At 32.4% G+C, this 12252-nt stretch overlaps 1 protein-coding gene across 1 annotated transcript; it reads left to right on the top strand.

Moving 5' to 3' along the window:
• The first annotated feature begins 9595 nt into the window (after nt 1-9595).
• On the top strand, nt 9596-11477 carry LOC106764180 (probable O-methyltransferase 3). The gene is made up of 2 exons (XM_014648415.2): nt 9596-10354; nt 10910-11477. The coding sequence occupies exons 1-2, from the start codon at nt 9596-9598 to the stop codon at nt 11210-11212; spliced, it is 1062 nt and encodes a 353-aa protein (XP_014503901.1). The 3' UTR covers nt 11213-11477.
• The last annotated feature ends 775 nt before the right edge of the window (nt 11478-12252 follow it).

Here is a 12252-nt window from a genome sequence, read left to right as displayed (position 1 = left end):
ACCATCCTTGAATGGCAAGAGCAGCGACAACTATTCACTTAACTTCAAACCCCTTCGCCAATCATTTCAAGCTCGGGTTTTGGGGACCTATATATAGTTTAACCATCCGCTTCATTTGGATGTGTGAGCGAGCCACCGCTAGGACCAAACAATCAAGAAAGTGAATCGATTGGTCATTGGTCAGGACAATCAACCCTAATGTTGACCAATTTAAAGGTAAATTGTGATTATCCACAATTGAACCGTAATTAGGTCGTTGTTAATAAAAAATCCATTCGAAAATCTAAAAATACAAGTTTGAAGTAAGAAGGTAAGTTACGAAAATACCTTCTACAAATATACTCCAAATAAATTAGACAAAAAAATTACTAGAGAACTTGAATTTCAAAATATCTTTTGAATCTTAAACAACTTAATAGACATTGAATAATCAACTTCAACCCTACGTCTGAAAACATTTACTTTCTCAACATAAAAAAGAATATAAACATTATAATTGTACTCCTTTCTATACATATTACACATTTATTTATACAAGAATTCATTTCAATATTTATCAAATTATAAATTATATTTTATATAACAGAAGAAAATATCCAACCTTTTAAACCTTTGTAATATAATTTTTTTCACATAATTTATACTTTTTATTAAAAAATATTAAATTAATATTTAAGTAATATAAAAGTAAATATGCAATGATACCATACTAGAATGGATGAAATACAAAATTTTGTGCTTAATGAGAATAAACATAAGCACAAATGTAAAATTTTACTTTCACATTGGAAATATGTACATACTAGAAAATGGATGAAATACAAAATTTTGTGCTTAATGAGAATAAACATAAGCTCAAATGTAAAATTTTACTTTCACATTGGAAATATATACAGTAACACCTCACCTTATTGTAGTGTTAAATAAATTAAAATTCTATAGAAAAATTTTCACACTTAAATTTTGTAAGAATTGAGTACATAAATTTCAGTAGTCATTTTTTTTTTAATTTAGACTATGTGACATTAAACATTTTATTACAAATTAAATATTATCCAAAACCTTTTTACATCCATTTCATACTAATTTACACCAAAATTACAAACATGGCCTTCAACTTTTTATTAAATTTTTTTTTTCTCTCTTCTCTTATAGAATCATTTTAATTTTTAATCGGTTTTCGAAAATTAAGAATTCAACAAATGTGTGAAATACGTTTAAAAAAACGTATTAAATTTAAACTAACAAATAATAAATTTTAAAAAATTTAAATAAAACAAACAAAACAGAAAAAAAAAACATTTACAAAATTTCAAATAAAAAATAACAACTAAATATAATTACTATGAAATAGTAAAAGAGATGAGGAGAAATCTCCTTTGTGTGTCTTTGCATACATATAGGATAATGTATTTAGGGTGTTGCTCCCTCCACCTCCCCAAGTAGTCTTGCACCTCCCCACTATTTTAATTTATTTTAAAAATATTTTACACCTCACCACTATTTTCTTTTATTCCAAAAATACCCTACACCTCCCCTACTATCCTTAAAAATCTTTCTTTTTCGCTCTCTACATTAATGGAACATTTACATGGTTCAGATTTGAATTTGTGATATATTACAAAATATAAAATTCAGAGAAAACTTCAATATTAGTACTTCTACTATTTCCATTTTATAAAATTAAAAGTTAGATGCAAATACAAAATAATAAACATAATAATATTAATAATAAATAATGATATATTATTATTATTATTATTATTATATACTAACTTTATAATGACGAAAGAACTAATAAATTCTAAATCTTTAACAAATAACTTTTTTTTTTATATTTTAAGTATGGTTTAATATCTCCATTGGTCCTCGTATTTGTGTGCAAATCTCAGTTTGGTCCTCAAGTTTTGAATTGTCTCAATTAAGTCATAATTTTTATAAAAATGCACACATTATTTGCTTTTCGGTAGCTTAACTCATAAGAACTCCATGGTTAAGCGTGCTTAGCCTAGAGTAATTATGGGATGGGTGACCTTCCGGGAAGTTTCCTCGGAAAGTGTGTGAGTGAGGACAAAGCACACTGGAAAGCCTCGTGTTGATCTGTAGGGGCAGTCAGCAGTCCCTGTAAGTTGTCGGGGCGTTACAAATGGTATCAGTGACACCCGGGCACTGACGAGGCCGGGGCGTGATCGCCGGTGCAAGAGGCATGGTGCAGGGGGCACGGACAAGGAGCGGCTCCTGGCAGACTTTGAGTGGAAGGGGCACATGGACGAATTGAACACAAACCGGAATGAGAGGGATCTGAAGATTGTATAGGTATGGGACTATATAATTGAAGGGTAGCTTAAAGGAATTGATTTGGCTACTCATATCAACAAATGCATTTGTTTTTCGGTAGCCTAACTCATAAGAACTTCATGGTTAAGCGTGCTTGGCTTAGAGTAATTATGGGATGGGTGACCTTCCGGGAAGTTTTCTCAGAAAGTGTGTGAGTGAGGACAAAGCACACTGGAAAGGCTCGTGTTGATGTGTGGGGGCAGTCAACAGTCCTTGTAAGTTGCCGGGGCATTACATTAATTGATGCTGATGATTTTTTTTATTTTAGGCTTAATCCCTCTCTTGGTCCTTATGTTTGTGTGAAAATCTCAGTTCGGTCCTCGAGTTATGAACTTTCTCAATTGGGTCATAATTTTTGAACTGTCGACAACGACGACATTTTTTAGTTTAAGAGGGAGAAAAGGTGTGAGTCGGGGGGTTTGAGGGTGGAGGAATGAGTGAAATGTGATCAGTGATTAGAAGGAAAAAGAAAGACTATAGCCACGAGGATTTAATGATTTTAAAACATAAACAAAAAAATTACAGCTCAGTTCAAAGTTAACGCCGTCTCAATACACTTGACGGTTGGGGTAAAATGTTTTAAAATGTTTGCATTTCATAAGGACTTGAGGAAAAATTGTGATAAGTGATTGGAAGGAAAAAAGAAAGACCATAGCCACGTGGATTTAATGATTTTAAAACATAAAAAAAAAAAATTACAGTTCAATTCAAAGTTAATGTTGTCTCAATAGACTTAATGGTTGGGGTAAAATGTTATAAAATGTTTGCATTTCATAAGGACTTGAGGAAAAACTTGAGGACCGAACTGAGATTTTCACACAAACATAAGGACCAAGGGAGGAATTAAGCCTAAAATAAAAAATTCATCTCAGCATCAATTAACGACATTTGAGACAACTTAACAGTTAGGGTAAAATGTGTGCATTTTTACAAAAATTATGACCCAATTGAGACAGTTCAAAACTTGAGGACCAAATTGAGATTGACATACAAATATGAGGACCAATGGAGGTATTAATCCTTTAAGTATTTAATAATATTTTTATATTATTTATCTAATAAATTAAATATTTTATTCAAGTTATTTGAGTCAAACATGTCGAGTTAAAACATAATATAATGTTAAAATTATAGATATTATATGTAAAAAAAACATTATTATTATTATAAATAAATGGGTGTTGCTCCCTCCACCTCCCCAAGCGGGTCCTGCACCTCCCCACTATTTTAATTTATTTTAAAAATATTTTACGCTTCCTCATTATTTTTTTTATTCTAAAAATACCCTACACCTCCCCACTATCTTTAAAAATCTTTCTCTTTCTCTCTTTACATTAATGAAACATTTATATGGCTCATTAATGGAGCATTTACATGACTCAAATTTGAACTTGTGATATATTTTCTTAAATAAGTTTGATTCAATTATATTTTCGCTGTTGAATATATTTTTTACTTTTCAAATTACTTAATAAATCGTAAAATTTTGTTCTAAATTTCTAGAAAAATAAAATATTTCCCTAATAAACATATAAATATGTGAAAATAAAATAATAAACATAGGGATTATATTTCCCTAATAAACATATAATATTTAACACTCCCCCTCAAGCTGGAGCATATAAATCATATGTTCCAAGCTTGTTACAAAGATAATCAATTCTATGTCCTCGCAAGGACTTAGTGAATATATCTGCTAACTGGTTGCTTGAGTTAACGAACTCACTCTTGATATCTCCGGATATGATTTTTTTCTCTAATAAAATGGCAATAAACTTCAATGTACTTGGTTCTCTCATGGAAGATGGGATTAGAGCTAATATGAAGAGCAACTTGATTATCACATATAAGTGTCATGTGAGTGACATCTCCAAATTTCAATTCACTAAGTAATTGTTTAAGCCACACAAGCTCACATGTAGTTGATGTCATAGCTCTATATTCTGCTTTTGCGCTGGACCTAGCCACAACACTTTGTTTCTTACTTTTCCAAGATATCAGGTTGCCACCAATAGAGACACAATATCCAGAAGTAGACCTCCTATCAGAAGGGGAACCAGCCCAATCAACATCTGAATAACAAACGAGCTTTGTATCGTTGTTAGAACCATATAGCAAACCTTTTCCAGGTGATCCTTTAATATATTTCAGTATGCGAACAACTGCATCCCAATGGTCTTTACATGGGGAGTTTAGAAATTGACTCATCACACTAACTGTGAAGGAAATGTCAGGACGCGTAACAGTAAGATAGTTTAATTTACCAACTAATCTTCTATACCGTTCAGGATCTGAGAAAGGCTCCCCCTGATTTGGTAGGAGTTTGATGTTAGGATCCATAGGTGTCTCAACAAATTTACAGTTCATTAACCCTGTTTCCTCCAAGATATCTAACGCATACTTCCTTTGAGATATGACAATACCATCATTGGATTGTGCTACTTCAATACCTAAAAAGTACCAGAGTTTGGCAAGATCTTTGGTTTGAAAATGGTGACAAAGGTGTTGTTTCATTTGAGAGATGCCAAGACAGTCGCTTCCTGTGAGAACAATGTAATCAACATATAATATTAAGTAGATACATCCAGCACTTGAGTGGCGATAGAACACTTAATGATCCGCTTCACTGCGAGACATACCAAATTTTTGAACAACACTGCTGAATTTACCAAACCAGGCCTGAGGAGACTGTTTTAGGCCATATAAGGATTTGCGAAGATGACATACCAATCCAAAAGACTCCCCTTCAGCAAAAAAGCCGGGTGGTTGCTCCAGATAAATTTCTTCATACAAATCACCATTAAGGAAAGCATTTTTGACATCAATTTGGTAAAAAGGCCATTGTCGAAGAGTAGCCATGGCAATGAATAGGCGAACAGAGGTCATTTTCGTCATTGGAGAAAAAGTATCACCATAATCCAAACCAAAAATCTGTGTGTAGCCTTTGGCAACCAATCGAGCCTTCAAACGATCAATTGTACCATCAGGGCCAACTTTGATAGCATACACTCATCTACAACCAACAACAGACTTTCCAGATGATAATTGGACAAGCTCCCAAGTTCCACTTTTCTGTAAACCACTTAATTCATCCAGCATGGCTTGACGCCAACCAGGATGAGTTAATCCATCACCCACAGACTTGGGAATTGAGACAGAAGAAATGAATGAGAGACATGTGTAAAAAGATGGAGATAATATGTGGTAACTAAGAACAGTATAATGGGGGGAAGGGTTACGAGTAGAGTGTATACCTTTACGGAGGGCAATAGGTAGGTCAGACTCATTTGCTGGAGCCGGAGGACACACAGGAGGCGGCATAGGAGGTGAGTCATGAGGGAGACAATTGCGACGACTATAAACCTAAAGGGGTGGAGTTGAAGGACGATCCTGTGGGGAATGAGAGTCTAAAGGATCACAGGCAATAGGAATATCAACAGTAGTAGGTGGAGGTACAAAACTAGAAGATAGATGTCAAAAATAAAACGAAGATTCATCAAAGGTGACATCAGCGGAGATAAAATGACGATTGATGGAAGGGGAAAAACACTTATAGCCCTTTTGTGACCGCGGAAATCCTAAGAAGACACATTTGTGAGATCTAGGAGATAACTTATCAAGACCAGGACTAAAATCATGAACAAAACATGTAGACCCAAAGACTCTAAGAGGTAATGGATGTAAAGGGTCTTGAGGAAATAAGACAGAATGAGGGATTTTGTTATCTAGGACAGAAGACGGCATGCGGTTTATGAGATAACATGCAGTGAGAACTGCATCACCCCAAAAACGCGAGGGTACTTAGCCATGGATTAAAAGTGTACGAGTTGTTTCAATAAGGTGTCTATTCTTGCGCTCAGCCACCCCATTTTGTTGAGGAGTATAAGCACATGAGGTCTGGTGAAGAATGCCATGAGAAGTCATAAAATGTTTAAACGATTGAGAAAGGTATTCACGGCCATTATCACTGCGTAAAGTTTGAATAGAAACCCCAAATTGTTGTTTTATTTCATTGAAAACGACTGGAAAATAGAAAACAACTTAGAACGATTTTTCATTAAAAACAACCAAGTACGTTTGGAATAGTCATCAATAAACGTAACAAAATACTGAAATTCTAAAGTGGACTTAACACGACTAGGTCCCCAAATATCAGAATGAACTAATGAAAAGGGGGACGACGCTCGTTGTGAAACACTACGAGGAAATGAACTACGAGTATGCTTTCCTAACTGACAAGACTCACACGTCAAACTTGATAACTTCGACAAACTCGGAACAAGTTGTTGCAGTTTGGCAAGACTGGGATGACCTAACTGAGCATGAAGAAGGGATGGTGACTCCATGATGACGCCAGCATGTGGAGAAGGGTGAAGAAGATATAGGCCATGAGACTCACATCCTGTGCCAATCATGTGTTTCGAACTCCGGTCCTGCAAACAAACAGAATCTTTGGTAAATGAAATAACACAATTAAGGGAACGAGTTAGACAACTTATGGACAATAAGTTGAAGGGAGACCCAAGGACATAAAGTACATGATCAATGGATATGGACGGAAAAATATGAACAGTACCAATACCATGAGATGAGACTCTAGACCTATCAGCCATTGTGACAGAGGGTAAATTATCCGGACATGACAAGGAAGAAAACAAGGACTTGTTACCAGTTATATGATCGGTGGCGCCTGAGTCAAAGACCTAAGATCCGAGGGTGCTGGTGACGGCGGCGATGGCGGCGACGACGACGGCTGCAGTGGCTACGGCAGTAATAAGTACCAGAGACCTTGGAAGAGGCTGGAATGAAACCTAAGCTCTGACACCATATGAAATAGTAAAAGAGATGAGGAGAAATCTCCCATATGTGTCTTTGCATACACATAGGGTAATGTATTTATAATAATAAAAATGTGAGTTGAGTCCAAATACAAATGAATATGTGCAAATAAAATAATAAGCATAGGGATTATATTTCCTTAATAAACATATAATATCTAACATTTACAATATTTTAAAAAATCAAATAAAAAATTTAAAAATAACAACCAAATAAAAATATATTTTTTGTTGTTTGAAATTATATTGATTTTTGTTATTTGTTTATAATTGTTTAATTTAATTTTAGTTGATTTTTTAAATATTGTAATTGTATTTGGTTATAATGTTTTATTTAAAATTTTATTAATTGTTTTTTTTATTTTTTTTATTTTGATATTTCAAAATTTATTATTTTAAATTTAATACATTTTTTTAAACGTATAATAAATAAATGTATTTCAATATGTTTTTTGTTAAACGTATATTAAAGTAAGTTTATTTATTAAACATACGTTTTTTTTCTTAAACGTATTTCAAACAATGTTTTTTATTAAGAGCTCACGGATTTTTAAAAGTCTATTAAGAGAAAAACGTATCTTAAATTTATATTTTTGAATCTTTAATCGGTTTTTAAAAGTTGATTAAAGCCTAAAAAGGTAATAAGTAGACGAGAAAAATAAAAAAAAATTAATTGAATAAAACATTGAAGATTGATTACATTTGTAATTTTGAAGATGCTTGAAGAAAAAAGAGAGGTAGAGGGTGAAACATCCTTGTATAAATTGTCAAATAATTTTTAAGTGGCGTTTAAACATTTTTTTTTATCACAACATTGTAAGAAGGAATATGTATAAAAACAATCGTTGGAAAGTGTGATGCATGCACTGAAAACTACCTTTCTTAAAATGTAGCATATTTATTGTATGCATTAACTTTTCCTCCTACCTCACACAAAGTTCAGTTGGATGAAGAGAAAAATATTTACAAACCAAAATTAAGTGAGGAATTAATCTTGATTATAGTTGCGATTTCATATGCCTTTGGCATAAACCAAACTTGGTATGTTGAAAGTAGTGATATGTTGGCACTGAAATATAGTTCATCAAACTCTCACGTGAAAATGTCAATTAAAAGGACTTATATTTTAAGAATTTTATATGAAGTTATGATTGAGCCTCTCACTTAATAAAAAAAATTAAACGTAATATAACAAAATCTATAAATTTATTATTTTATATTAAATTAAATATTAATTATTTATATTAATTCGATTCAAGTTTCGTTGATATTATTTGTACCAATTAAAAAAAAAAAAGAAAGGCAAAGCCATGAAGCATATGTTCAAGTTTGTTTTTATCTTTTTAGAAAGCAAAGTGGCCCATCCGATGAAAATACCACAATATCATCATAAGATGCATCACAGCCACCGACACCAACACCACATGCTGTAGGATAGACATTTGCCAACCTTCCTGCAATGAACCTTTCTTTACAGGAAAATGATATTTTAACACCAATTTTTGACATTATTTTAACACTGCATACGTGTCAAAATGTGATTGGATGATTTCAAATTAAAAAAACTGAGACAATGATATATTTGGAAGAAAAAAACTAAAGTTTTTTTTTTAATTTGAAATCGTCCAATCATATTTTGACACGTGTACAATGTCAAAATGATGTCAAAAAATTAGTGTTAAAATATCATTTTCCTTCTTTACATTTGTCAATGTCCACTTTTTTTAATTTGAAATCGTTAACCACATTTTGATACGTATATAGTGTGAAAATAATGTCAAAAAAATTGGTGTTAAAATATCATTTTCCTACGGAATTACAATATATCCCGATTTAGTAAATAACGCTCAATTATAAGTTACGATTTTCAACCAACCTTAAGTAATGTACATAATAGATTAGAGTTTCTGAAATAACATAAATCTATATTCATGATTATAAGTTATTTTGAGTTAAATATTTTTTATGCTAACTTTTATTATTGTATATTTATTTATAGAGTGTGTATATTATACATAGTTGTTCTGGTAAGAATTGACAGAGAAAAAGATTAAACAAGGCTAATTTTTCTTGTGGATTTTAAATAAAGATTTCAATTGTAAAGTTGTAAGAAACTGTGTTTTTTTTTTTCGGTGTTTAACGTCCATAGGAAATTATATGAAATTTCAAATTACATAGAAAGGATTATAGACGTGTTGGGGAATAGATACATAATGAATAAGTATAAAATTTAACTTAGAGAAAAACTAAACTAGAGTAATTAAGAAAAAAATGCAAGCATATGACTTAATGCAAATCATAAACAAATGCTTAAAAGAAACTACTGAGGGCTGCCTGCATATTCGGTTGCTTATAAATAGATCCAAATGGTGTATGAGGTTCCATATTCCAAATTGAACAAGTAGTTTATGCAACAAATTATGGAATCCCATGACGCCAAACTACTGAGGGCTCAAACACACATATGGAATCATATTTTTAGCTTCATAAACTCCATGTCCCTTAAATGTGTTGTTGAGTTAGGAATACCAGACATCATACACAACCATGGCCAACCCATCTCACTCTCAAACCTCATTGCTTCACTTCCAATTCACTCTTCCAAAACTCACTTCATCCCTCGCTTGATGCGAATCATGGTCCATTCTGGCTTCTTCTCTCAACTCAATCACACCGATAACGACCTTGAAGTCAAATATGCACTCACTGATGCCTCTTTGCTTCTGGTTAAGAGCCATCAAATGAGTATGGCACCTTTCCTGCAGGCCCAGCTTGATCCAGTTTTAACAAATCCATGGACTCAGGTTTCTAGTTGGTTCAAAAATGGTATTACTACATCCTTTGAAATGACGCATGGGAAATCGTTTTGGGAGTATGCTGGCAGTGATCCCAGAATTAATATCTTATTCAATGATGCTAGGGCAAGTGATGCTCAACTAATCACTAGTTGGGTGATTGAGAAATGCAAAGGGGTGTTCATGGGATTGGAGTCATTGGTTGATGTTGGGGGAGGTACAGGAACCATGGGAAAGGCCATTGCCGAATCCTTCCCTCAGTTGGAATGCATTGTATTTGATCTTCCACATGTTGTTTCTGGCTTGCAAGGAAGTGACAACCTTAAATATGTTGGAGGGGACATGTTTGAGGCAATTCCTCCGGCCGATGCCATTTTGTTGAAGGTAAAATATCGTTACAAATCATAGTACACCTTACATTCTTAACTTTTGTTTTAATTTACTTGACTGATGTTAAACTTCAGAGAACTGAACCAACGAATTGATCAATTGGAAAAGAAAGAACATTATCACCCATTGTTAATCAAATGAAATAATCAAAATATATAATGATTATCGGTAACTAAGCTAGCACTAGTGTATTCTAACTACTTCTGCTACTGAAATATCGAAGACCAACTGTTTCAGAATCATATATGAACATTGAAACAATATAGCAAATTATATATAGTAATATTACTCCTCTTTTTATTCTCTTTTCTCCTCAAATTACTCTTTATAGTAACACTTTTTTGGCTTAGTTCTTTCTGTGGATGTAGATTGTTACAGTCATGGTCTTGAAACTTTTTGTTCTAATTAATAAATAGAGCTAAGTTAATGTTAGGTGTGCAGATTCAACTTGGTCATCTGACTTATGATTAGTGTCCTAATATATTAATTATATTAGATGAGGTGCTTATTCTAATCAGCTTAATTCCTTGTACTTTGGATGAGAAACAGTGGATATTACATGCCTGGAGCGATGAGGAGTGTGTGAGAATATTGAAGAAATGCAAGGAAGCTATATCTAAGAAAGGCAAAGTAGGGAAGGTGATAATCATAGACATTGTGATGGATAATGAAGTGAAAGATGAAGAATATGTTGAAACACAACTCTTCTTTGATATGTTAATGATGGTGGTTCTCAACGGAAAAGAGAGAAACGAAAAAGAATGGGTTAAGCTGTTTTCCTCTGCTGGATTCAATAACTACGACATAACTCCCGTTTTGGGCATAAGGTCTCTCATTCAGATCCATCCATAGTCACTCACTCATTCATAAATACAAGGACGATGATGAGTATATAGTTTGTGTTGCATGATGTACCGTCTAGATGAAGAAGAAAAGGGTGGTACCATTAAAGAGCACGGTGAAAGATTTGCAATTATTTTTCATATTTTGGTAACTGAAGCTGTATTTGAAATTTTAAGAAATAAGCTTGTGATGATTGTTGCAGGTGAAAAAGATAGTTTCCGAAGGCCGTGATGAATAAGCTATTTTTTATTTAATAAATCTGAGTGTTTTAAGTATGAAAAATGTTTGTCTTAATTATTGATAGAAGTTTTGAGGGTAACTGATAGCAGGACTTACTTACTCGAACAGAAGTATCAACGTTGAGTTTGGTTGTCTCTTTCCTTCTAGTTCGATTATAACTTAATTGAATATTAATTTCTCAGTTTGAGACAAGATCATTTAAAGTTTAAAAATAATATTAAACAAAATAATATTATTGGACAGTTAAATATTTAAGAAAAAGAAAAGAATATAAATATATCAAAGAGAATAAATCACATTCTCGAATTATCATAAGAGAAAGTCTGAATACTAGATAATAGACAACATAGAATCATTTAAGTATTCATCAAATCACAACAAAAATTCCTAAAATTATTGACAGAATTTTACTAACGAATTTATATTCATTGTTTTATTTGAATTATCGACTTATTTTATTGACAAATTTTTAAATTTTAAATACTTACAAATATTATTAACGAATTTTGAAATTTTAATTATCAATATCGATGGATTCATTATCTATGGTAATTTATCGTTATCATATTTTATTTACTGATAAAAAATCTCTCGATAAATTTATCAGTAATTCATATTTATTTAATGACGAATTTTTATGTCAACAAATCATCGGTAATTTATATTTTATTTATTGATGAAAAAATATCTCGGTAAATCGGTCAATAAAATGAATGACAGTTTTCCTGCCCCAATAGTCTGGTATGTGCATAAGTGAAAGAAAATTTTCTAAATTCACAAAGATCTCTTGCGGTGGTTTATGTTAGAGG

Source organism: Vigna radiata, chromosome 6, assembly GCF_000741045.1.
Source record: "Vigna radiata var. radiata cultivar VC1973A chromosome 6, Vradiata_ver6, whole genome shotgun sequence".
Taxonomy (NCBI): Eukaryota; Viridiplantae; Streptophyta; class Magnoliopsida; order Fabales; family Fabaceae; genus Vigna; species Vigna radiata.
Note: the sequence above shows the minus strand (reverse complement) of the source record. Positions and strands in the feature narration are given on the sequence as shown.